At 50.0% G+C, this 26,838-nt stretch overlaps 2 protein-coding genes across 3 annotated transcripts in view; both read left to right on the forward strand.

Annotated features, from left to right (window-relative positions):
- SCD (stearoyl-CoA desaturase) overlaps positions 1-26,838 on the forward strand; it is an 870,279-nt gene that overhangs the window by 641,122 nt on the left and 202,319 nt on the right. The window lies entirely within an intron of this gene.
- PAX2 (paired box 2) overlaps positions 1-26,838 on the forward strand; it is a 97,168-nt gene that overhangs the window by 43,746 nt on the left and 26,584 nt on the right. For both annotated transcript variants that reach the window (XM_050960243.1, XM_050960242.1), the window contains exons 6-7: positions 22,466-22,641; positions 24,394-24,520. In XM_050960243.1, coding sequence (XP_050816200.1) covers positions 22,466-22,641; positions 24,394-24,520 — 303 coding nt within the window. The remainder of the gene's footprint in view (positions 1-22,465; positions 22,642-24,393; positions 24,521-26,838) is intronic.

Here is a 26,838-nt window from a genome sequence, read left to right on the forward strand (position 1 = left end):
CCACACTGGGGTAGATTAATGGCTAAATAGATCTTGGAATGAGCAAAAAGCTGGAGAGCCAAGCCCACTCGCTGTCGTGTTTCCAGGTGGGCAGTGTAAGGAGTGGGAGTGGAGTCTCAGCATTTGTAGACGTGGGGGGGCATAAGGCTTGCGTACTTGTTGTCTTAAATCTGTTCTTGTATTTGGATGCACTGAAAATTGGGGAGGGGCTGTTCAGAGTGTGAGGCCTGAGTTGTTTGATCCATTCAATCCTGCCTTAATTGAGTGGTTCTCAACCTTTCCAGACTACTGTACCCCTGTCAGGAGTCTGATTTCAGCCCTGGACGGCGGGCTCAGGCTTTGGCATGTATCTTAGCTTCCTGGGGCCCCTGCTTACCGCTCCCTAATACTGGCCCTGCACTTGAAACTCCTCTAAACCCATCCCATAACCTGGGGTTGACACCCCCAGGTGGAGAAACACTGGTACAGTGGATAGAGCAGCATAAAGAAGTTGTTGTCTGCATGAAATTTCAGTTTGTACTGACTTGGCTAGTGCTTTCTAGGTAGCCTGTTGTAAAACTAGGCAAATATCTAGATGAGTTGATGTGCCCCGTGGAAGACCTCCACAGACCCCCAGGGATATGTGTATCCCTGACTGAGAACCACTGCCTTAATCTGTCACTTCCCACTCTTGTCTGTTGTGTGGATGGTGCCTCCTAGCAGTAGGAGGCTGACTTGCCTGCAACCCCCAGGCCAAATGGGGGTAAGTTAATGGCAGGGAGCCTGTGCTATCTGCTGGACTGGGGAGAGGTGGAGGCTATATCACAGCAGAAAAGCTGTATGGGGGGTTGCGCCAGCTACTTGCATGGCTTCGGTTCTCATAGGGTTCACGCACTCCTGAGTTTCACTTTGAGTTTCAGGTTCAAATGAACCCAGTAACCCCTAGCAAAACTTAGCTCCAGCAGCCTCATCCTGCCTGGTTACTGGTGAAAACCAGGAACTGCGTCATTTGGAATGCAGAGATTCAGACCCCATTAAAGCAAATGGGAAAACTCCCCCTGATTCCATTGGCAGTTGGATCAGGACCCAGGTGCAGATCCATTCTCCAGGCTGATGGCAGTGAGGTCCTGGGACAGTCCCACTATGGAAAGGGGTGGCCATTAAGGGAGAGGTTGAGAACTACTGCCTCAAAGTTTTGGAGTGCTGGGATCCAGGGTTTTGGTTTGACCCGTAGCTACTGAAATGCAAACCCTCCGGTGGTTTTCATGGTTACACCTAAAGCATAAATTGACCTGGTCCCTCAATTTCAAGTGAATCCAGGTTCCCCTATAGATTTGCAAACCAATATGTACACCACGGCTGAGTTTGGCGTTGTCAGGAAAACCCAGATTTGGTAAATTTCACCTGTAGTGGAGTTTTGCAGTGATCTGGTTCTTGGCAGGATCCCTTAGTACTCTATATAATGCCAGCCAGATCATCTGGCATTGGTACTTTGCTCTTCCCAAACATCCCAGGAGCTTTGCCCATGACAGGCTGATCCACTCCCTAGATTTCAGTCCAAGAATTTGAGCTGTTTGGCACAGTACAATGAAAGTACCAAAAAAAAAGAAAAAAGGATCTGAAACCCAGACATACAGGGCAGCTTTTACGGGTTGCTCTGATTCTTCCCGGATTTGATTTATTAAGCAAAGGAGATTCTCTGCAGTCCCTGCTTCCAGTCAGGAGCTGGGGGAGTCATCGGCCATTCCCTGTGTCGTGCTGAGAACCCTCAGCTTTCAGTGCTGCCAGTGGCTGCTGCATCTTGCAGCATGTGTTTAGTGCCTTAGAGGAACCTGCCCTTATATCTTGATCCTGCCCTCCCAAGGAGACGCCAGCGCCATACCCCACCCACCAACAGTACTAACTGCAGGTCCCTCTGCTTCAGATCTCTTTTCCTGGCAGGAGCTCTCCCAAGATGGTGTCTCTGCAGCCAGTGCCTTTCTCTTGTTCTCCAGCAGTGTTCACCTAGTCTGGTAGGCTCTAGTTTGTCTTAGCTGCAAGGTGGAGAGGGGTGGGAGGCATGGGAGACTGGAGGGGGTGATTGTTGGCAAGCCGCAGGTATTTTGTACTGTAAGGAGTCATCTTCCCAGTGTGTTCCATGGGTGCTAAATGATGTCTGTGCCAGTGATCTACTCACATCTGTTCCTGGCTGGGGCTTGCTTCTTGCATTTAAAGAGCAAGAGTTTGTCTCCGAAGCAGGGGCGGCTCCAGGCCCCAGCATGCCAAGCGCATGCTTGGGGCGGCATGCCGTGGGGGGCGCTCTGCCAGTCGCCGGGAGGGCGGCAGGCAGCCAGCCTTCGGCGGCATGCCTGTGGGGGGTCCGCTGGTTCCGCGGCTTCGGTGGAGCCGCAGGACCAGCAGACACCCCCCGCAGGCACGCCTGCGGAAGGTCCACTTGAGCCGCGGGACCAGCGACCGGCATAGCGCCCCCCGTGGCACGCCGCCGTGCTTGGGGCGGCAAAATGTCTAGAGCCGTCCCTGCTCTGAAGGCAGATCTGCAGTCCCAGCCATGCTAGGGGGCAGGGAACGGCCCTGCCAATTCCCCCCTCCCATCTATAGGGTAAATGGAAGTGCTCTCTCAGGAAGTCCCAGTCAGAGCAGAGGGGACAAGCCAGGCTACCCCTGGTTCTGAAAATGTTGTTAACAGCATGCGAGGCAGCTTGGAGGGGAAAGGGAGCAGAGAGGAGCCTCCATCCTCATCCCCTGCTCCCCTCCCACTCCTCCTTGCCGCAGCTGGTGCCTGCATTAGACAGCGGCGCAGATGATTAAGAAAAGGGGAGATAATTATGTGTCAGGATGATGTAGCCAAACACCCGAATGAGGCAGAGGTAGCCAGACAGTTGTGTGAGGTGGGCTCAGCGAGGGACGCTGGCAGCCAGGTGTCCCTGTAGGGGAGGACTTGCAGGGGATTGATGCAGGGGCTAGGTGGAGAGTGAATAACGGGCGCACAGCGTCCCTTCCCTAATCAGAGTAGGGAAGGGGCCACTCTCTAAAGGCTGCGTAGGGATTGCAGGGTCTGTCCCCCAACGAGTACTTAGCACTCTTTGTCATTCCAGCCCCTTGTAGACATTCACAGGTGAATCCTCAGCCCTGTTGGGGGGTGGGGGGAATGTCTACACTGAAATAAAAAACCTGAGTCTCAGAGCCCAGGCCAGCTGACTTGGCCTCAGGCTGCGGGGCTATAAAATCCCATTGTAGACGATTGGTCTCAGGCTGGAGCCCGGGCTCTGAAACCCACCCCACTCGCAGGGTCCCAGAGCCCAGGCAGTCAGCTGACCTGGCCCAGCCATGGCCATGCTGTGGGGCAGATGTATCCATTGTTACCACCCAGCCGGCCCCAAGGAACTGGGCACAGAGAGGGGAATGGACCAGCTCGAGGCCACAGAGAGCCTTGTCCCCATATCACAGCCACGGTAGGATCCCTGGCTCTTACTCCTGTGCTCCCAGCCTAGGCTGAGCCCCTCCCCCTGCTGTGCACAGCAGGTCCAGCCAGGTATGGCAGCACCGTGGCCGTGGGAGAGAGGACACGAAGGCCCCCTTTGAAAATGTGACGAGCGATTGGCTATTCCCCTCCTCCTCTCTCCCTCCTTCCAACAGGGTCTGAAGGGGCACGTGAAAGAACAGGGAGTCCCTGCTCAGACCCACTGATTCTAATAAAGAAATGAGCTCCACTCAGCTGCTACGGTGATGGGCATTATATACGAGCTAGATGGGCACGTAAGGGGATGGATGGGTGGGTGCATATGGAGGAGATGGATGAATGGATAATCAAAGCACCATTCCCAGTCCCCTCTTGCATCCCTTGGCCTCTTCAGGCTCCCAGGAGGACTTTTGCTCCATATGATAGGCGAGACCACTGTGATCGTTAGAAAACGGTCATGATTAAAGGCAGCTCTTTGTCTCGAGAGCAGGACGTGGGAGGATTTCTTTTACAGATCCAGATTCTCATTTTGGATTCCTGTTCCGGTGTTGATAATTCGGCAGTGTTTATTTGTACTGGCCGTGACAATAACAGCAATCAGATCTATGGTGCTGACAATGGCAGCAATATTATCCCCAAGTACTGTCAGGGTTAGCAGGGATCATATCGGCGGCGTGTTATTGGCAGGAGCAGCCGTAATGTGTCTAGTATTATTAGTATCAGCAGTAATAAAACCCACAGGGCTGTTAGCATTATCAGCACTAATATCAGCAGTGGTTTTGTGGGAGAGGAGGTGAACGGGTGGTTGTTAGTATAAGAGGCAATAATACCCAGAGTGCTTCCAGTGTGATATCCCTAGGAGGAGAGAGGCTGAATACAGTTCAGTGTTTTCCTTCTTTTTTGTAGTCTGACATCTGGATGATTGGAATGAATTACATCTAAGTGTGGGACACGGGGCTGTGTCATCACAAGGGGTGCAATTGTGCTGTTCCAGGTGGGCAGTTCTGTCATTGCAGGGGGTGCAATTGTGTTGTTCAAGATGGATTGTGTCATTGGAGGTGGTGTGTGTGATTGTGGTGTTCAAGGTGCATCCTGTCATTGCGGCAGGGAGGGGCGATTGTGATGTTCAAGGTGCGTCCTGTCATTGCATGTGGTATGATTGTGGTGTTCAGTCTGTCACATGTGGTTCTTCCTCTCCCCAGGGCGAGAACAATGGGTGTTGCGGAGTGGTCTGGTTTTGGAAAAGGATTTGTTTTGGTGGTTTTGTTTGGTTGTGTTGGTTAGTTTGGTGGTTGTCATCGTCCTGTCCCCCCTCCCTTTACATGGCTCCATGTTTATGTGAGCAAAGGCCTCTTGAAGATATGTGCCTTGCTCTTAGAGCAGAAAGCAGGGAGGTTTGGGCTGGCCCTTAGCTCGTGGGGGAGTTCAGTTTACAGTCCAGAACTGGCAATCGCTGCACAGATGAGCTTTACTGTTATTGTAGAATTCCACTGGGTCAAAGGAGTGGAATTGTCAACCACCATGTCCATCCAAGAGCTCTGGGCTCTTTACATATCCTGGGCCCATGCCATGAAGATCAGGATGGAGACTTTTGCACGAGGACAGGTGTGATGTGCTTGCTGCAGCTGGTTGTGTCATTGATGGTGTGGTACAATAGTATTGTTCGAGGCAGCATGGTTATCTCACTAGCAGTGCTATAGTTGTCATTGCAGGTGATTTGATTGTGTCATTGCTGGCAGCATGGCCATGGTGCTCATGTTGGGGGGGCTCTACCGCTACTGCGGATGGGATAGTATAGCTACATCATTGCTTGCAATTTTGCAGTATTGCAGCTGAAGTGACTGTCTTGTTTGAGGAGGCATGATTGAATCATTCCTGATGGTGTGTTTTGTGTCACTGCAGGCAGTGAGGTGGTTCCATTGTAGGCATCATCAGTACATCATTGCAGGCAGTATTGTTGTATCACTTCCACTGAGGAGGTTGTGTCATTGCAACAGATGTGGTCATTGATTGCAGGTGGTAGGGTTGTGTTTGGGAGTGTTTGTGTCATTACAGGGATATGCCTTTGCGCTTTTAAATGTGGTGCTGCAAACAATGTGCTTGTGTCACACCATGGGATTATATCGCTACATCTGACGTGTTTGTGTGAGTGCAGTTGGATGAGTTTGTGTCTTTGCGTTGGGTTTTGTTAAAGACAACTGAGTGTGCAGGGTCACTGCAGGTGAAGCCTGGCAACATTGTCTGTAGTGTGGTTATGTCGTTTGATGCAGTGCTTCCTTGTCAACCCAGAAGGGTGTTTGCATTATTCTGTATGATTGCTTTGTTGCAGGTGAATGGTTGTGTTCATGGCACTGCAGATGGGTGTAGTTGTGTTGCCTCATGCAATAGCCATGTGTTCTTATTGTCGCAGGTGGGTGTTGGATGTGTCACTTTTGTCTAATCTGGTTGTGAGTGAGGTGTGGTTGTGTTGTTTTGTGCTGTGATTTTATCCCCTTGGCCCAATTGATTGTGTTGTTTCAGGCAGCGTGGCTGTGCCTGCCCATGGCCGTGTTGTATCCCTGTAGGCAGCAGTGTCTGTGCTGAACCTACAGTGTGGCTGTGTCAATGCAGGCAAGTGTAGTTAAGAGATCCCTCATGCACCAGATGAAGTTGCAGCTCTAAGAGGCAGTTTATTGTCTGTGAAGCCCCCATAGTCCTGACGTTGGTGAGATTCCCAACAGCAAGAGATTAGAATGTAGAAATGAGCGACATCTGCCAGTCGCCCCGCACCTCTCTGAGCGAACTGCAGAAGGCTGGCCAGAGAGGGCAGAGCGTGCATGGAAGAAAAGAGGAGGAAGAGGTGATGGCAGAACAAGGCATAAGCAGCACAGCACTGATGAAAAGGGGCAGAATTAGCAGGTGCCAGTGTGGCTGTGCCAGAAATATGGGTTGTGATTGCATGAGGTCTGTCTGTAAGTGAAAGAGACAGCCAGCCTGAGAGAGAGGGAGTGTGTGTGTGTGTGTGTGTGTGTGTGTGTGTGAGCGCGTGCACTAGGGATGGTGGGGAGGTGTGTGATGGATGTGCTGCTGCTGAGCAGAATTATAGGTAAGACAGAGTTAAAAGAGTGCATCACAGAAGGCTGGTTAGGCAGAACACAAGCAAAGCTGGAGTTGCTGTTTAGTTTGCCGTGGATCAGTAATACTGAGGACAAGCGGATCTGTGAGAGAGAGAGAGTGTGTGTATCTTTTGTGTGTTTGTACCTCTCTGCGTTTGTATTTGTGGCTCCAAGAACATATGTGTGTGTGTGTTATGTTAGCGTGACTGGTTTCCACTTGCCTGTACATCTGTCCTTGGCAGAGTGCCACTTGTGTATTTGGATTTTTGTGCATGTTGTGCGAGCACTGTGTATGTTAATCTGTGCATTGTGAGTATAGGCATGTTGTACATTTCTGTGAATGCTGTATCTGTGTGCATATTTTGAGTGTATTTGTGTGAACGCTGTGTAGTTTTGTGTTTTGTAGATTTGTGTGAGTATTGTGCACTGTTTGTGTGTATCTGGATTTATGTTCGTGTTGTGTATGAATATATATTGTGAATGGGGTGTGCTTGTGTGTGTATTTTTATGTATGTGGGTGGGTGCTATGTACTTGTATGTATTTGGGAGGTTGTGTATTTGTGTGTATATAAGGTATAGGTGTACTTGTGCAAGAGTTGGGCATTTGTGTGCATATTTGTGTGAGTGTTGTGTATTTGAGTGTTAACATCAGTGGATGTGCGTTCAGGCTGACAAGTTGATGTCAGAGCCTTGCGCACATGAAGTTATTACCCTAAGGAGGGCAGGCATTCTTTGTTGCTCCGAGCTGCAAGGTACACACAGTGTTTGAAGGGCAAGGGGGCCACAAGGGGTTGCAGCTCCAGCAAAAAGAGAAATTTAACGATCAAACCAGCTTGCTGAGGGGCTTTAGCCCAATCTTACCACAGCTGCAGCTCCAGGATTCTAACAGACCACCCCATTTTTCAGCCTGCTTCTAGCCCTGTGTATACAGAAAGCTGGAGTTGGGGGTAGCAACTGGCTGTTGTGGAGTTGTGTTGGGTAGACCTCAGGAGACCTGGACCCAGGGGATTACATGTGTCCATGGTGGAAGAACTCTGGAGACCCCCTCCTCTGTCTGTGTTTCTGAGGGCGAGTTCCCACTGACATGTCCAATGGGAATCGTGCAGCTAAAACTCCTCGCAATGCTTCAGAAAAGCACCTTCCCGGGTCCATCTCATGTGTCCTCTCTGTGTGTTTCATCCCAGATCTCTTGTTGGCCATCTGTCTCTTGGGGTCTCAGAGTCTTTTTCTCTGTTGCAGTCCAGATATACACTGCTGCTGTCTGCATGCAAAGAGGTGGATGTTTGAATCTATTCTAGACTTTGAGTGGGATGGGGACCAGGGGTAACATGATGGTTGGAATCAGGGCTAAGAAGGTGAGGAGGGATGAGGAAGCACAGTGGTGGAAATGGGGGGGGTAGCATAGCAATGGGGTAACAGGGCAATGGGGCACCAGGTGACATTGTGACAAGGATCAGCAGTAACATGGCAGTGCAATGCAGGGGTGATGTTGTGCTGGGGATCAGGGGTTATATGGCAATGCATGGCAGGATGATGCAATGAGATCAGGAGTAACATGGGAATGAGGCGCTGGGTGGTGATGTGACAAGGATCGGTGGTAACATGGCAATGAGGTGCGGGGATGATCTTGTAACATGGTGATGGGGCACAGGGGTGAAGTTGTGATGGGATTAGGGGAACATGGCAGTGGGGATCTAGGGTTATGTTGCAATGAGGCAAATGAGAACATGGGATAACCTGGCGATGTCCCAGTTTGATGTAACATTACAGTACAGTGGGGGTAACAGCACTGGAGGTCCGTTTGACATGGCAAAGGAGAACAGGAGTAACACAATGATGAAGCTCTAAAGTAGCAGAACTGGATCCGTGTAACATGGCAATAGGAGCCAAGGCTACGTAGTGACAGGCCCAAATCACAGTGATTGGGATCTGTTGTAGCGTGGAGATTAGAGAGTCAGGGTAGCCCAGTGACTCAGGCTGGTGGTATTATAGAATCAGAGTAGCCTGGTGACTCAGACTGGTGGTGTTAGAGAATCAGAGTAGCCTAGTGACCCAGATTGGCTGTATCACAATTATGGGGGCTCAGCTGTATCATGGTAGTAGCACTGGGGTACATTGTAACGGGGACTGGTAGCATCTCAGTGATGCGGAGCAGCAATACCATGGGGAGGGTGAGGAATCAGGAGTAATGGGGTTAACACCACGATAACACTGGGGGTATCACCATGATGGAGGTCATGTACCATGATGGTAGGGCAGGTAAGGGCACTATTACCAGCTGCTGGAAAAACAAAGAACCTACCGGGCAATAAAATAAAAACAAAGGCAACTTGGAAGCACCTGACAACCACAATTCATCACAGCCCAAGTTTTTTTTATGTTCCCATTATATTTGTTTGTAAAAGTGGAAATCAATTTTGAAGGTAATTTTCTGGAAAGAATGGAAGGGAGGTGGGAGGGCCAGATAAGGCAGAGATGGCAAAAAGGGGAAAAAAAATTTAGGCCAGGCACAGCCCAGGGGCAGCTCTTGGCAAGGTGAAAGAAAATTGAATATGCAATCTCCATCCATGAATCTCCCTCACTGCTGCCCGCCTCCTGCTCGAAAACAATGAAGGCTTTCTCCCCTATGCCATGCAGCGCCCAAGTACTCACGCTCACTTCAACTTCAGGGTCATTAATTCACCTGATTATTGCAGGAGAAGAGAAGGCTGCAGCAGCATCCGTTCTAAAGCCCTCCCTTAAAAACAACTATCCTTTGACTAGTCGGGGACAGGGTGAGATAGTGTGTTGTCTTGGACTAGAGCTGTATATGTTTGAAATGGGGGTGCAAGCCATCGGAGTTGTGGCCAGGAGGGTTGGAGAGCAAGCCTGGTTGCATAGCTTTGTTGTGGTGTGATTGCGAATTAAAAGTAGCATGTTCCACTCTGCAGCTACCTTTGGGGAGGGGAGGTGCACGGTAGTGTGTGTGTGTGTGTGTTTAGGGGGGTGGTATGTGAACGCTGCTGCTTCAGCAGCCCAGCCGCAGTGTCACTGTGCGAGGTGACATTTGAATTTACAATTCCGCTGAGAAAAGCCATTAATTCACAAATTAACATTTCTCCCTCTCTCTCTAGCTCTCTCTCTCTCCCTCTCTCTCTATCTCACATGGATGTGCAAGCAATTGAAAAGACAAAGGAAATAGCCTTAAGGAAGAGACTTTACTGCTAGTCTGTCTGTGCAGAGATTGCTACCACTGCTTCTAGACAGATAAACCAATTACCTGAGCTGCTCTGTGCATGGCAGCCTGCTATTACCTCCCTTTGTAGAGCTGAATCCTTTGCCGGATTACGCTGAGTGTATCTCATTAATGTAAACCAGCAAGACACTGGCTACTGCCCCCCTTCATTCTTTGCAGCTGGGGAGTGAGGGGCAGGCAGGATGCATCTGGCAGCGGGTAGGGTCTGGGGCTCTGACTTTGGCCTGAAGAAGGTTGAGTCTTGGGAGTATATGCCAACAACCATGGTCAGCCTATCACAGCCTCAGTTTCTGACTCAGTCCCACCACACATACACCCCTAGGTGTACATATGTAGGCAGATGCACAAGTGTGCACAGGCCTTTGTTGATGCACATACACAGGATAGCCAGACAGAGATACATATGTGTACAGCCGTACATGCTGGGGCTTATACAGAAGGAGGCGTGTGGTGTGACTATAAACATATGCATGTACCGGGCCACGTTTATCTCTGTCGCAACCCCACTGGCGTCAGTGGAGTGATGCCTAGGGTGAATTTGGCCTATAGAGACATGTATGTAACTAGGCTTGGCAGAATTCAACTTTTTTTTTTTAATAATTTCAACGGATAACATCGATGTTTATTTTTAGGCATTTTTTCCAGTTTTGATCTATTTAAATGTCCATAGTTGGAGAAAATTGGGGAGAGGGGGCAGATGATAATTATTTAATGACCATCAACATCACATCAAAGTATACAAAGGAAATAGCCTTAACCTCTAAGAAGTTCTCAAGAGCATTTTACTTACTTTGCCTCGCTGTAAATTTCGGTTATCAGTGGAAATATTGTTTCATCAGTTTGCACGTGTACAGTGACCTCAACGTTCATAGACCTTCACCAGTGGAAATGGAATCCTTCCAAGCCCACATGTAATGTACAATGGCAAAGGCTATTTACGTGGGTCCACTATCATTCTCTTGTCCCTTTATGTCACACTCATTTGTGTGCACATTGTCACCCTTGCCCCTCCCACTTTCACACCTGTTATGTATGCAATGCGCGCACACGTGCACCCACTCACGCCGGCACCCATGCTGCTTCTCTCGCACAAATGCTTAGGTCAAAGTTACATTTTCAAGTCATGTCACTCCTCCCTACAGAAACTTTGCACCCCAGCCCAGCAGTCATGCCCCCTTGGGGGCAATGAATTTAGGAGCACACTAAGTTAGCTCAACCCTTTATTCTCCTGTTCACACACATAGGTGTGTTTGGGGCAGAGGACCCCCCTGCAATGTGGTTTCTGTAGAGGCCTACATGTCTTTCCATGCTCTCAGATTACTAAAGTCATGTGCACAGAACGGGATGGAGCTCATGGCCAACAGTCCCCCTCTGCACCCTCCTAGGGTTTGGTAAATTTTAGTTCCTGTCATTTCCTTAGAGGGTGGAGATGGGGCGGGGGGAGAGTTCAGAGATCTCCAGGTTGGGGAAAGTGGCCCGGGGATGTTCTGTACCCAGAGGGAGGTGAATATTGAAAGCATAATCTCCAGTTGGGGTGTCCTCAAGAGTCATGGGATATGCATCTCTCCCCACCTTCTCCCTGTGCATGGAGAACGTGCTGCGGGTCCCACACTCTCTTCGACTTCATTCTTGAAATGTGGCTGAAAACTCATCTCCTTTCTGGAGAGCTCTTGCCTCTCCCACGTCCCTGTGTGCCCCCCCCACACACACACACACTGTGCATGGCACAAGGGCAGGGAACGGCATCCCATGGCCAGGCGCTGGAAGACGGATCACAATCAGCGAGGGAATCGGCAGGCAGCGCCGGTAATTCAAACCGTCCTGACCGTTCAGTGAACCCGAACCTGCTGACCTTGACGGCAGTAGACAACGGCGGCCTCAGAAATCCCAACCTTTACGGAGGCGTCAGTGGAGGATGGCTCGTGTTCTCTCTCCTCGACCACATCCAAGCAGCTCTGGGGCCTGACAGTCAATCCTCCCTGAGCCGATTCGCTCCTAATTTGGCCGTCTCTGTGCTCCCAAGCCCACGGTGGAGATGACGTAACATTAAGCGTTGTTTGTTGCCCACAGATGGAAACCACCCTCTAGAGGCAAGTCTTTGTCTGCTAAAGGAATGCACTGAGTACCTGGTTCTCAGTTTGAGCCAGGGGAAATCCCCCATACCCCTCAAAGATGGGGATTTTAGAAAGGCTGGTGTTAGTTGAAAGAAGAGCAGGAGCTCTTTGCTTGTCTGGGGATGGTATCTGATCTTCCAGCTGCGTTTCACTTGATCCCAGGGGGAGGCGGGGAGATCTCTTTTAGCGATTAGCCCACTGTGAGTGGAATAGAGGGGGGAAGGTGACTGGAGATAGGAGAGAGAGAAGGCGCTTTGGCTGAATTGTGTCACAGGCCCTTGCGTTCAAGAAAACGCAGTTTATGAAGTTATAATTCACCTCTCAGGGAACATTGGATCCCCTCCAAACGCCAGCATTGCTGCCAAATGGCTCCTGGAACACACGCGCCTGCTGGCTGGGTCAGCCTGCCGAGGCTGGGGCGAGGTTATGATCCTGTGCATCAAGGACGTCTCCATTAGGACCCCGGGGATGAACTACCTGCCTGTCTAATCTGCCTATAACTCTTTAACCCTCGTTCTCATCTCTTGAAAAGCCCCTTGGCACTGTTCTGGCAGCTTCAAGTGGGTCCCTATGTAATTTGTGCCCACTTTAAGGTTGCCATAGTGGTGTAAAGGGAGGGGCCTCAGTGTCAAGGAGAATAAATGCCTCAGTAATTGCCTCTGTCCACCTTCTTATTGGTCTCTCTTGCTCTGCTCCATGTATCTCTGTCCCGAGATGTGTTGAGGGCCGAGCTCCATGGGCTGTAGGAGTTGATTCTCCCCCTTCCCCTAAGCCAGGAGAGTGCAGGGGGTGTTTTTTGGTTCAGGGAGGCAGCCCAGGCCAGGCTGAGGAGCTTCCCTTCTCCCCCCTCCCCCGTGCTGTGTTTGTCAGCAGCTCACAGGTGTACAGCTGCTGAGGCAGAGAATTTCCATGGGCGCAGCTGGTGGGCTGAGCAAGGGGGTCTGCATGTCTCCCTAGGACAGGCTCCTAATTAAGTGTCTTCAGTAGGCACTTAATTAAACTTTAACGTGACACCAATTGCACATGAAACGCGCGCCAGGCTCCAGAGGGCCTGCTACCCTCCTGGAGACGCTTCTCCACAGTCAATGGCGTTGCAGAAGGTGGCACAACATTTCCATAACTGGGTTCCCAGACGGGTGAAGGCTATTGTGGCTGCCCAGAACACTGAGCTGGGGGAGAAAGGCAGGAAGTTCTAGAGAGATGGTCCACAAGCACAGAGTTTGACCCTGCATCCAGATCTGAACTTTCCCATATTTTGGAAGGTTTTCATTAAGTCCCATCTGCTTTCACCTCTATGACATTGGGTACATCTTAGCCTCCCAGTGGGAGAAATAAATATCCTGTAGGGCCTTAAAGGTCTTTTGGGTTCTTTTCTGCCCTGCTCCGTTGTGTATCTGGAACTGTTTTGCTAATGATGAGCAGGCCTCATGTTGCTTTAAGGGACTGTTTTTCATCACTTTCATTTTACATTGATATGGCACCTTTTCATTCAGAAGGATCCCAAAGCACTTTCCCAGCAAGTTACAGGAGTTACAGGGACTAGGGTACAGTGACACTCTGTTTATATGATACTGAAGTAGAGTGCACATCCCAGATAGTTGCAGTGTATTATAGCATTTCATGCATACAGTATTTCAGTGTGTTGCACTTTTCAGTGACCTTTCTGTAACAGTTCAGTTGCTTAGTGAGAGGAAAAGAAACAGGCTGTTTTGGAAAGTTTCACTGTATAGGAACCACTTTAGTCCTCACTGAAATGCAGCTAAGTCTGGGGTGGAGCACAGCTGTTACTGAACAGTGCAGAGCAATGACACAACAGTTTAGGAAGGAGATGGCCATGTCCAATTGAAACTGCATGGAGGATTTAGCTAGGCACTGTGTAATCACTCAGGTTGGAATTTGTCAGGCCAGCCAGGTTAATGTCTGCACTCTTGCAAAAAGTGCCATGGGAATTTTAACGACTCAGAGTGATCAGAGCCCTTGTTTTATGGCACATCAAAAAGATGGCAGCCTCTAACAACACCCCATCCAGGGCACTGGTTCACTGCTGACTCAGAAGAGTGTCCAATAAAATGATTGACTGGCACCTGGCTCAGGACTGGGGTGTGTGTTTGCCCCTGCTGGTGTGTACGTGGGGAAAGGGGAGAATGATGGGGATGGGGCACAAGGACAGGGATGTTTGGGGTCTGAGGGGCCCCAGGGTAGGATCCTGTAGGGGGAATGGGGTCTGGGATGGAGTGAGAGCAGAACGGAACAGAAAGGGGAGAGGAAGTAAGGAGTATTTTATTGAGAGGAGAGGATGGGTGAGACCAATAAAATCTGGGGGGTGCACAGAGCTGCCTGGGGCTTGAGTCAGGTCAATAGAGCTCAGGCGCCAGCGCCCTGACCGGGAACCCGAGCCTCTCAAGAAGCAGGGAGACAAGGTTTCATGGGTACCACCGTCCCCTCCGCATCCTTATTGGTTCCGGTAATAGTGTTGATTTGCATGTCAGGCAAAGCGCTGCTTGGAAAAAAAAAAATCCCTCTGAGCGTGGTGGTGTCAGCACTCGCTGTTGTTCGACAGTGTAAAATTAAATTAATAAAGCCCCCAACACAGGAAAACATAACAGGAAATTAATGGCCTTTACTGTCGGTCTGATGCAGTCATTTGCAACCCTGCTTTCCGCACCAAAGACTTCATAAATGCAAGCAGTTTCTCTAAACAAGCATAGTTAGGGCTGCATGCAATGTAATTTTTTGCCTTGCTTGTGTCCTTTTGAGCTAACAAAAGCCACCATTTCTTATAAACTCACCAAGGGGATCCTCAGCCGGTCCAGCACCAGGGCACACAGGCTCAAGATCTGAAGGGAGAGAGCCGTACCCCATGACAAAGCCAAGTAGGTCTTCTGACCTGGGAGACGGAGCTGCAGTAGCCCTGTTTGCTCTGCATTAGCTAGGCAGCAGCATTCTCCCTGCTGGCTCCGTGCTGGAGGAAATGTGTGCACCAGCTGGGAAGAGAATGGGAGGGCCAGATCCTCAGCTGGCATAAATCAGCATTGCTCCATTGAAATGAATGGAGCTACTCTGACTTACACCAGTTGGGGATCTGGCCCATTGTGTAGTAGCATTGCTGCTGCTCCATTGATATAAACAAGGCAAATACGCACACCGAGGACAGCTGCATTTCTAGCTTCTAAAGGGTCAAACCCAATACAGTCAGCAAGAGTTACAGGACGCACGTTCTGTTTTCAGTTATACTGGTATAAACCCTGAGTGACTCCACTGAGGTAAGTGGAGTCATTGCGGATTTACTATAGCGGAACTGAGAGCAGAATATGCCCAGTCAGCTCCAATACAGCACAGAGAGCCACCATGCTACACTAGATACACATAGGCCAGCCACAGTACACCCTACACCAAGAGTAGGCAATCTATGGCACGTGTGCCAAAGGCAGCACGCAAGCTGATTTTCAGTGGCACTCACACTGCCCAGGTCCTGGCCGCAGGTCCGGGGGGCTCTGCATTTTAATTTAATTTTAAATGAAGTTTCTTAAACATTTTAAAAACTTTATTTACTTTATATACAACAATAGTTTAGTTACATATTATAGACTTATAGAAAGAGACCTTCTAAAAACATTAAAATGTATTACTGGCACGTGAAACGTTAAATTAGATTGAATAGCTGAAGACTCAGCACACCACTTCTGAAAGGTTGCCAACCCCTGGCCTAGACTGAAATAGCACAGGCACAACCACCACCACCACTATACACCAGCATGTGCATGATCATTCAAACACAGCCATGCAGCATGGTTATACATGTTGCACATGTGCATATGGCAGCTGTGTGCATGCTGACGCAAAAGTGCCTTTACTCATGCACACTACAGCTGTATTCAGTACAGATGAGCATGCTCACTCACAGCCTCGGGCATACAACCAGACACCGAGACAGTGTTCAATACCTGTGGTGTCCCACAAACCCTGTGCTGAATTTGAATTTGTACATTTGCAAGCTGTATTGAATGCATATTATTTGTGCATGCACACACCCACTTCATTAAATGTACATTCACATACTCCATAGTAATCCAGTGAACATTTGCACACAGACCTTAATACATATGCATTTCCACACCTAAACATGGCATAAAATACATGCTATTTGTATGCACAGACTTCATCCAATGCACATTTGCACACTCACACAATAGTAAATGCACCTTAGCCCGCACAATTAAGAGTAAGCTTGCACCTCCTATATTAAATACCCAATACACATACCACATTATCCATTCTGTACCCAGGCACGTATGTGTATATGCAGTCTTCCTCACTAATAGATTCATAATCCTAGCTATACATTGATGCCAGCTCACACAACCTTGCTGCCCTTCATCCCTCCGCCTGTCCAGATACACAGCAAATGTGCCTAGTTTGTATGCTGATTGGTGATAGAGAGCCCTAGTTACAAACTGACATAGATTTGTTGACATGGGGTTTGCATAAAGAGGTTCAGATACATAGGTTTACCCAATGCATGTGGACATGGGGGTTTGAACACATATTTGGTTCTTGAAGGCTAATATCCTACCAAGCTACTATTTCCCGCCCCCTCCCCCCCTATCCCTGCTACACCCCCCACTACCTCAATATCCTTAACGCACCCCTTCTCCACCTCATTACCCTCCCCACCTTCCTGGTACCCTTCATACCTTGCTCCCATCCCAGTGAGCTCCTTCCCAGCTGAATCCCTGCCCTTCCCTTCCACCCTGCTCCAGGATCCTCAGTCAAAGCCCCATGTGTTCTGGCAGCCCTGCTTGACATGGAATTGACTCACCCAGAGATGGTGGTACCCTAAATGTAGGGCAGGGCCCTCTGGGGGGAGCTGCAACCCCAATATTTCAGCCTCCCCTGCTGGGTGGGCCCAGAGAGCTGCACAGACAAGATCAGGTTGCTGCTGTTGCTTTCTTCACCCGCCACAGGTAAAGGCCTCCTCAGGCTTCACAAAGGCTTAGTATTGATATAAGCATCAGGGGCCAAACTAAGGTGTCTGGAAATGCAGGAGCTGTCAGACTGTATCAGGCCACAGACCCACCTCCTCCAATATCCAGTCAGTGGCCAGCACGAGATGCCTCAGAGGGAGGTGGAAGAACCCTGCAGTGGGCAGAGATGGAGTGAGATGCCCTGCTGTGTTGCCTCCTATATCAAAGACTGGACTGAACCCTGAAGTAGGAGGCTTAATCTCCCTTCCAGAGCTGGGGGTTTGCTTCATCTCCCGGAGAGCTGCCCTAGGGCTTTGGAACAAAGCTCTTTGGGTCCCTGCTGAATACAGTGATAGCAAGGGGGTGTGCAGGGCTGGCTGCCGTGAATGACAAGCGCTGCGTATTGATCGCGTTCTGAACTCGTCCCAGCCGATGGAAGGTAATTAATGACTCCATTTGCCTCAGTACTGAGGAGAACAATTGAGTTTGAAACTGCAACAACTGGCAGTGCTGTGAAAGCCCCCTCAGGGGATGTCCAGGAAAGATACCTGACAGGCCCTGGCTGCACTGGGACCCAGCAACACATCAGAGGGGGAAAAAGAGAAGGGGAGAAGGAGGAAGAGAGAGAGCAGTGTTGCCGTAAGGGGACAGGTGTGTGTGGTTAGAACAGAGCCGAGGCAGCGGTCAGACACAGAGTCAGGGTAGGGTGACCAGACAGCAAGTGTGAAAAATTGGGACAGAGGTGGAGGGAAATAGGCACCTAGATAAGACAAAGTCCCAAATATCGGGACTGTCCCTATAAAATTAGGACATCTGGTCATCCTAGGCCAGGGTAGCACTGGGACAGACAGATCGGAGAGGACCACCCCCGGTCTGACAAAGCTGGGGAAGAGGACAGCATTTCTGCTGCAGTTTTGCTTACCCAGATGCATTCCCCTCTGCACTTCTGATGAGTGCTGTGTCACCAGGCAGGTGTCCGCAGGTCAGACTCATCCATTTTTGTTATGAGTGCGCTAGGCACTATACAAACACACAGTGAGAGAGTCCCTGCTCCAAAGAGAGCATGGTGTGAGTGTTATGTTATGTTTGTATGGATGTTCTCATAGGAGACATAAGTGTTTCTGTATCACCTGTAGGGCTGTTTCTATGATACAGGGGTGTCCCTGTGTCACCTGTAACATGGAAACACATTGAACTGTAGGGCTGTTTCTGTGACATCCTGGGATGTCCTTGTGTCACCTGTCAGCATGTTTCCATGTTACCTGGACGGATGTTTTTGTGACACCCATGAGGGTGTTTCTGTGTCACTTGGCAGTGTGTTTCCATATTACCTGTTGGGGTATTTCTGTCACACACACAGGGGTGTTGATGTGTCTCCTCTCAGGCAGTTATGCCAGTTGTGCAATTGTTTTCGGATTCTTTTGGCAGCCAGTTGGGAGCAGATGTGGTTCCCATTATGTGTGTAGGAGTGGTTCTGATTGTACTTACACCATTCACACTCTGTTGTAAGAAAGCTTGTGACTGAGGTCTGTGGTCCAGCCCTCAAGCTGTTTGTGCAGGCCTTCCCAATCCAACATGGGTGCCCTGTGTCACTGAGCTCGTGGGGTCCCTGGGCCAGGCACAAATGGGGGGTTCTTTTGCCAATCCCAAAAGCATTGCCAAGTTACCTGACTGGGCACACTCTTGCCTGTCACCTGTCCAATAATCCTGTCTGCAGCCTCACTTCATCATAATGCCCTGCTCTCTCATTCCTTCCTTTCTACCAAACCTAACAGTGGTCCCTCCCCAGCTGAACCCTGTCTTCTCTCAGAATCTCCCTGCTTCCCCTGAGCCTTCTCCATGACTCTCGTCCTCCTCCATGAGCCCTCCCACCCCCAGAAGCTCTCTCACCCCATGAGCTCTTCTCCTTGTCCTTCCTCCTTCTAAACAGCCCCAGGGTCTTTCTCCAGCATCCTCTACTCCTTGGCTACCCCCTAGAGCCCCCCTTACATCTCACTCTTTACAGTCCCCCCTTGCCCATCACGATACTCATTCTCCAGGGTATGTCCTCCGCTTTCCCACCCTGTTCTCTTTCCCCTGAATCCTCTCTTCACTCTGACCCAGTGTCCCCTGTCATCCTCCATCCCTTCTCCATAGTGTCCCTCTGCTCTGTTTCTCTCCTACCCATGGTGCTGTCAACCCTGGGGATTTTATAACAGTTATCATGACATTTAGTGTTTTCCCTAAGGCCTCAGTTCCTGGAGTCATGTGATTAGGTGAGAATCTTAGCTCTTTTTTTCTAAAAACAGAAGTAAGTTTCTTGCCCTTGTGGTTGCAGTTGAAAAGGAAACCCAACAGTGTCCGATGGCAGCAGGCAAACACAAAGAATTATAGGACTCCCTTTATGGTAACATGATTTTTGAGACAGTCTCATGATCTTTTGGCGCCAAACTCATAATGGTGGAACTCTGTGAGCTGGCGACACTCCATCTGGAAACCACCAAATCTTTTACCTTCCCTGTTCATAAACCACCTCTCGGGGCAATGTAGGGAAGTCAAAGCACTGACTGTAGGGGCTCTGGTTCCTTGTGGGTATAATAGCAACACTTACCTCCTGGCAGTGGCAGATCTCAAAGCACATGGCAGGTTTTTGAATGTATTTTTCCTGTGAAGCAGGGAGGTGGTATGATCCCCATTTTACAGATGGGAACTGAGACAAAGCAAGGCTTGATAACTTACCCCAGGGAAATAAACCTTGTTCTCCCAAACCCTAGGCTATAAAACCATCCTTCTTACCCGTAGGGAGAGTTTAGGAGATGACTCTAGGCCAGACCAGCCTTCGCTCCTCCCTCCTGCACTGTGTTCCTCATCCCTCATACATTTAAAGGCTAGCGGGGGCCATTCTGATTGGCTACTCTGACCTCCTGTTTAGCCCAGGCCAGAGATCTTCATCCAGCGATTGTTGCACCAAGCCCATAACTCCTCTTTGAGCTCATGAGTTCATTCTCTGTGTCTCTTTCTCTTTATAACTTTCCTTATGTTCCTGGCATAAATCCCTTTTCCCATCTAGTCCCTCGTTCTCTCTCTTGCTTTGGCCCTTCCCTCCCTCCCTCCTTTCTCCCATTCTCATTCTTTGCCCCGTCTCTTGGGAACTGTGCAGGCCCTGTCTTATCACCAGGTCTTGCATTTACCAACAAAAATAATAAATAAATACAAAAAAAAGGTCAGTGAGCAGAATAACCCCTAAAAACAGTACTATCAGTGGGACATGATTGATCAATTGAATTCCATAGCAGCTGAAAAATGTGGGATTAAGTAGTGTATTATACGCACAATGAGTTGAGGCATGATGTTCATTTCAAGTTCATTTCGCCAGCCCTCTGCCACCAGATCAGGCAATCAATAGAGGCAGCAGATATCATATATCACCTCTCTCCGTGCTGGGGAGAGAGCACCATAATCTCTCGCAAATTTAGAGTGACAGATTTGTCAAGATCTGAAGGGCCCCTGAATAAATGAAGGAAAAGAGACTCTTGCAGCAACTTAAGAAAGCTCCTACACATACAAGCCCAGCCAGTGCCTGTGCACATACACACAGAGATGTTGGAGATACACAAGTGCAGAGCCATAACAGACACACAAATGTACACACACAAATTGCAAATGCACGTGCATGCAAATGCACGTCAACAGCCAAGCAGAGAAACGGAGAGGGTGAAATCTGGCCCCACAGAAGTCAGTGGGAGCTTTGCCACCTAGCTATGCCATGGATATTCAGACACACTGGCATGCAAACACACAAATAACTGAAATAACAAGTACACGTAGAGATACAAGCCCTCATAGGCCTAGAATCACACATTCATACCAGTACACGCAGCACCCACAAGTAGGTGGAGAGACACACACAGTGACATATGAGGTACTGTGCACACACTCGCACAGACATGCCCACTGACTCAGACACACCCAAAGAGATACACCCCCTTCTCTCCAGAGAGACAGGCTAAGGCACACACATACATCAACACACACATGCTTCTCTTTCTCAGCGTGGACCCAGATTTTCCAAAGAGCACAGCACTGGCTTTCCTTGGGCTCTGAGCTGGCAGCCTGCATTTTCAAAAGAGCCTAACTGCCATTTTGGCACCTCGAGAGATGATTTTCAAGCCCACTGAAAGCCACTGAGACTTGTGCTCCTTAATGCCTGAGGTACTTTTGAACATCACCCCCTGACATAACAGCCAGTTCTCCCAAAGCTCGCTGTACCCAGCACACCTAGCTCTTCATCAGTCAAGCCCTGCACACTGAAATCCTTGTTTTGCCTGGATAAAGACTTCAGGACTTGGCCCCATGGAATAAGACCAGAGAGAGGGGAAAAGGGCTTAGTGCCAGGAAATGCTGCCCCCCTCCCGGGCCAAGGAGGGAGAGTGAGAAGGGGAAGGCTGCCAGCTGGGACAAATCAATATGTAATATTTTCTATGGTCATGCAAGTGGCACTGTACTAGGTTACTGTATATAATGTACTATTGATTATATCATATCGTATAATCACCTATAAAGGGATACATCTTACAGCCAGGAGGGAACAGGCTGGGCTGTTCCTCTGGGCCACTGCAGTTTGGTCTCAGGTTGGGGTAGGAACTATGCCGAGGAGGCAATTGCTCCAGGGCAGGAGGGTGAGATGAGTGACAGCAGAGCTCTGGGGGGCGAGGTGCCCATTGGGGCACTGTCTTTGCCACAGGCAGACCACCATGACACGCAGCAGGCGGAGGGCAAAGTGGGTACTTGACCCTGCACCACGGCCTAAGGAATGAGTTTCGCTTGGGAGCCTCACAGTTTGGGCGACTGAGACAGCCTGACATCTGGGGAGATGGCACAATCCCTGGAATGGGGGTGTAACAGAGAGGCTGCCAGAGAGGAGTTAACGAACAGAGCTGAATGCTAATGCGAGGAGGGAAGGTGAAAGAGGGAGATCCTGACCTCGGGTGGGACAGGGCTTAGAATGCGGACAGACTCCCCTTGGGCAAGAAGGGGTTAGAACGTGGATGGACTCGCATCAGGCGGGAATGGGGGTTAGAACGCAGACAGACTTATTTTGGATGGAACAGGCTCTTATAACACACACAATTCTGCCACCGATTTAATGCCACGCCACGGCACTCCCTTATTTCAGGTGTTTTTGGTGTGCTGTGATTTGGCTACATGTCCCCATCCCTCAGGCCCATCACTTTGGAATGAGCTGCATTTCTGGTGGTCCCCTAGCAATGCTAATCTCTGCGCTTTGCTCCCATTTTACGCTCCTCAATGGAGATTTGGCGATTTTTAACACTGGAAATCAGTGGAACTGAAACTCATCTCCGAGCCAAGTGCCATTCTCCATGGCCTCAAGTGTGCTGGGCGGGAGTGCTGTAATGTTCCCCATGGAAGCCAGGGGTGAGGGCAGAGCACAGGGGCTCACCCTCAAGACCTCTCAGCCTTCCCTCCCCACAGGCACAGCTCCCTTGGAGTAGGGGGGTGCTCCTTTCCTGGCCCCTTTGGGGCTTGCACTGCATCACTTGCTGACCTGAGCCAGCAAACACCTCTCCTCAGGGGCTGGGTGGGACTAACTCCCTGTTCTCTCTGTCTGTGTCCCACAGATGTGTCTGAGGGCTCGGTTCCCAATGGAGACTCCCAGAGCAGCGTGGACAGTTTGCGGAAGCACCTTCGTGCCGACACTTTCACCCAGCAACAGCTGGAAGCTTTAGATCGAGTCTTTGAACGTCCTTCTTACCCTGATGTCTTTCAAACATCAGAGCACATCAAATCTGAGCAGGTGGGGGCCTTGCCCGGCAACATGGGCACAAATGGGCGCTAATCAGGCATGTGGGGGACATGGCAGGGAGTGAGCTCCTTCACTCTCCCATGCACCCTCGACACCCACACCAGCTGCAGGCACACCTGTCTTGGCACTTATGTATATGTGCACATACCCCCGTACCACTTCATGGACACCTGCATGCACATGCATCCCTCTCTGCATGGACACACATGTACAGCTCTCTCCAGCTGGGCACGCACATGAACCCCTCTGAGTATCCACATGCACACGTTGTTGTAAGGAAACGTGCAACTTCAGATTGTACCAGTAACCAGGGAGCTACGAGTTTGTTACAAATCCCATGGGCTTCTCTCTCACGGCCCAGCTCCCCTCTGTGCTTCAGCAGCGCCTGCCCCACACTCCGCCTTTTGTCCCGAAAGCTGTTTGTCTTAATAAAATGAAAATCAAAAGTCTTTTTAAACCGCCCCAAGCCATAAACCAACAAAGGAAGGGAAGGAGAAGCTGGCTGTAGACTCCCTTCATCCCTGAGTCTCTGGCTTTATTACAATGAATAACCTTTATTTACTTTCATTAGACTATTAAACACCGACACAGTCATTTTTCCCCCTGAAACTCTGAGCAGGGCCCATAAAGCAAATCCAAAGCCTAATTGAGTTCATTTTAATTTCTCTCCGATCACAGCGAATTACTCTGGTGATAAATCAGGGGGCAGGCTCACCCCCAGTAGAAGGCCTAATTTGCAGCTAATTACAAAACTGATTTCTACAGGAAGATCAATACGAGAAGGAATTGGAAATGAGTAGGCAATCGTGGCCGGACGGGGACAGAAGGGGGCAGGGAGGGGGCAACTTGCAGGCAAAGTATGGGGGGTAGGTGGGTTGGGGAAGTGGATTGAAAAAACAGAGTAGAAAGAGCAGAAAATCAGTTTTAATTTAATGTAATATTAATCAGAGCAACTTTTCCTGTGTTTTTGTAGTCCCTCTGGTTTCTGTGGCTCCGCGTCTGGTCTGGAGGCTGCCACAATAAAAAGGCAATTACCAGAGCCTTTCGGACAGGACACCCTTTCAGATTCAGTGGCTCTCCCCCTCCCACCCTTCTGTTAGCCATGTGGTTCTCCCCCCTCCCCAATTTCATACCCTGATGCACAAAGTGACAGAGGTGGGGGATGAGGCTTCTTTGTTTCTCAAGAGCCAGGAAAGAGGTGGGGGGAATCTCCGAGCAAACTGAGCTCAGATACAATGGCCACCAGCCTACACAGGCCCTGTCTGCAGCAGAAATGCCCCAGTATCCCTGTCATTTCCACTGCAACCTCCTGCCCCAACCATGGGGACATATGTGTTAGCCACGCCCTCAACTCTCCTTTGCCAGAGAGGCTGCCACATCCCTTCTTGATCCCCCTTGAGCTTCTACCCACAAACTTTCTTCCTCATCCACAGGCCTGGAAGCTTGGCCACACCAGAGGGAATGGGCCACATTCTGTGCTCGGCCACAGCAGAGTAACTCCCATTGTTGGTCCCTCTCTGTTGCTGCTGCCCAGATGGGGAGGAGCCACTGCTCACAGCAGAAGTGAGGGTCTCGTCCACAGCTCCCTGCCCCCTGTCACCTTTTTCCTTCATCTGCTCTGTTTCCTCCTCCTCTCCCATCTGTGCAGGGTTTGGCATCGCTCCTCTTCCTCCCCCCATCTGTATGCTGTTCCCTTCCTCTCGGAGCATCAATAGCGAGCTGTCTCTCTCCTCTCTTCCCCAGGGTAATGAGTACTCCCTCCCAGCTCTGACCCCTGGTCTTGATGAAGTCAAGTCAAGTCTATCTGCCTCTGCTAACCCAGACCTGGGGACCAACGTGTCAGGACCCCAGACGTACCCTGTGGTGACCGGTAAGCTGCCTGCCCAAACGGCACTCCTAAGCCTTTCGTTTATTCCTTAGTCATCACCATTAGCTTCTGCTTTTTCTCCTGATGCAAGATGCAGCTCTGTGGTTAACATCGGAATAGAAAGAGAGAGCAAGGGAGCCTGAGGAATATAAGAGGTAAAGACAAGGTTAAAATTCACAGCACTGGCATCCAGGGATACATACAGGTGTGCCCTGGTGTGACTCAGGGACAGGTCTGCCCAGCTATTCATTGGGATAGGATAGGCAGATAGAGAAGAGAACCTGTGTTGCTGTGTCCTAGATTTCTCCTTCATGTTTGGAACAACAGACTCATTGCTCACACCTGGACTTCTCGGGGAGAACTAGCTGTTTAGGTTTGTATTTGGCCCTAATGTTTGGAAAGGGATACTTGCAAGCCAGGACTCTCCTTTGCAAGCTAGGGCTGCTAAACTATCCTGGCTAAGCCTCTCCTCCCCTCAGCACATGTGCCTCCTACAGCATCTGTCAAAATAGCTCAGCTCCCAGCTTCCCCTCTACCTCATAGTAGGCACATTAAAATCAGGAGTTTGTGGGAAGCCAGAGGGAGGAAATGAAACCAAATGCGAGACAGCTGGGGGACCAGAGCACAAAGGAGCAACGGACAATTCTGAGCCAGCAGGCTGTTTCGTTGTTGCATCCACATGCCATGGATGTCTCAGAAGGTGCTAGTGCTGGGGGTGGCACCCTTGTGCTGGAGTTAGACTGTCTTGATCCATAGCAATGTAAGATGAGGAACGGCTAAGGGATGGCTTGATTAGTCTGTAAGTATCTGCATGGGGAACAACTACTCGATAAAGGGCTCTTCAGTTTAGCAGAGAGAGATCTAACACCATGCAATGGCTTGAAGATAAAGCTAGACAAACTCAGGCTAGCAATAAGGCGTAAATGTTTGTTAGTGAGGGTAACTAATCATAGGAATGATATCGCAAGAGGCATGTTGGATTTCCCATCACTGGCCTTTTTAAAGTCACAATGGGGTGTTTTTCCAGCAGATCTGCTCTAGGTATTATTTTGGGGGCAGTTCTTTGGCCTGTGCTATACAGCAGAATCCCAATGGCCCAGGTATTTATGAATAGCACAAGCCAGGGATACAGGTCCTAGCTCCGGTAGGTGAAGCATTTGAGGCTCCAAGAGAAAGGGGCAGCTCCCCAGGAGACAGGAAGACTGAGAATGGTGGAAGAGGCGTAGGTGTCCCATGACTGAGCGAGGAATACGGGAGGTACAGGGAGATGCAATGACCTCAAGCACAATGGCACTAAGGACTGGTGGTAATGATGAAGGAAGCAAGGTGGAGCTGAGGCACATTCCTCACTAGGGAAGCAGCTGGCTGGGATCTCAGACTGGGCCCAGACACTCTTGCTGATCCTTTAGAAGAGATGCAAGAGTGAGCCGTGGGACATAGCCTGTCTGTGAGGGCCAGGGCACTGCTCTCCAGCCTTGAGAGGCAGCTGAACCAGTGGGTGGATGGCTCTAGTACCCCAACTCTCCAAGGTTGCATTTGCCTAGATGATTTGTTTGAGGAGTAGTCCCCTGAAATGGAAACTGCTCTGTGGCCAGTCAGGGAACAGTTCTGGGAGGACCATGTGCCCTCACTCATCCTCTGAAGGAGACTCCCACATTTCCTTGCAGCAGCCTTTCCTAGTAGCCCACAGGGTCAGTGTGGCTGGTGGCTGAGTTGGGTACAGCTCCTAGGCAGCTGGCGTGCCTGGCTCCAGCATCACTCAGCTTCCCCCAGAGTAGTCACTGACCACAGGGGTTTTGCATGATGCCATGTTAGGATTTGGAGACCTCTGACCGTCAGGTTGGATCCAGGAGCATAGATGAGAGTCACCCACAGATACATGGGCTATTTGGCCAGAGGCCTGCAAAAGCTTACTGGGCACTGGGGCAAGGTCAGGGGCTCAGTTTGAGAGAGCCAAGCGATGTGAGTCCTGAGACTTCCTGGAGGATAGGTTTTGGTTTGGCTGATATCAGAGCCTGACCTGGGGTATGTATGAGGCTGAACCAGCCCAGCGCTGCAGAGGTACTTAAACAGATGGAATTTGTGGAACAACTGTGCCTCTCCTCCTTCCTACTCAGATATATATGGCTGGAGATGCACTTCCTCTGCAAAGCCCAGGTGTGGGGGCCGGACACACCTCTAATAGAGGGTGCTTCCCTGACAAAGAGCACAGGATCTGGGGGACCTGACCTCGCTTACCTATGGGGCAGTGCCAGAGGAATAGGGCACCCTTATCTCTCTCACAAGACGCATCTCTCTGACCCGGGGGCAGGATCAGACAC

The sequence above is a fragment of the Gopherus flavomarginatus genome, chromosome 6 (assembly GCF_025201925.1).
Source record: "Gopherus flavomarginatus isolate rGopFla2 chromosome 6, rGopFla2.mat.asm, whole genome shotgun sequence".
Lineage (NCBI taxonomy): Eukaryota > Metazoa > Chordata > Testudines > Testudinidae > Gopherus > Gopherus flavomarginatus.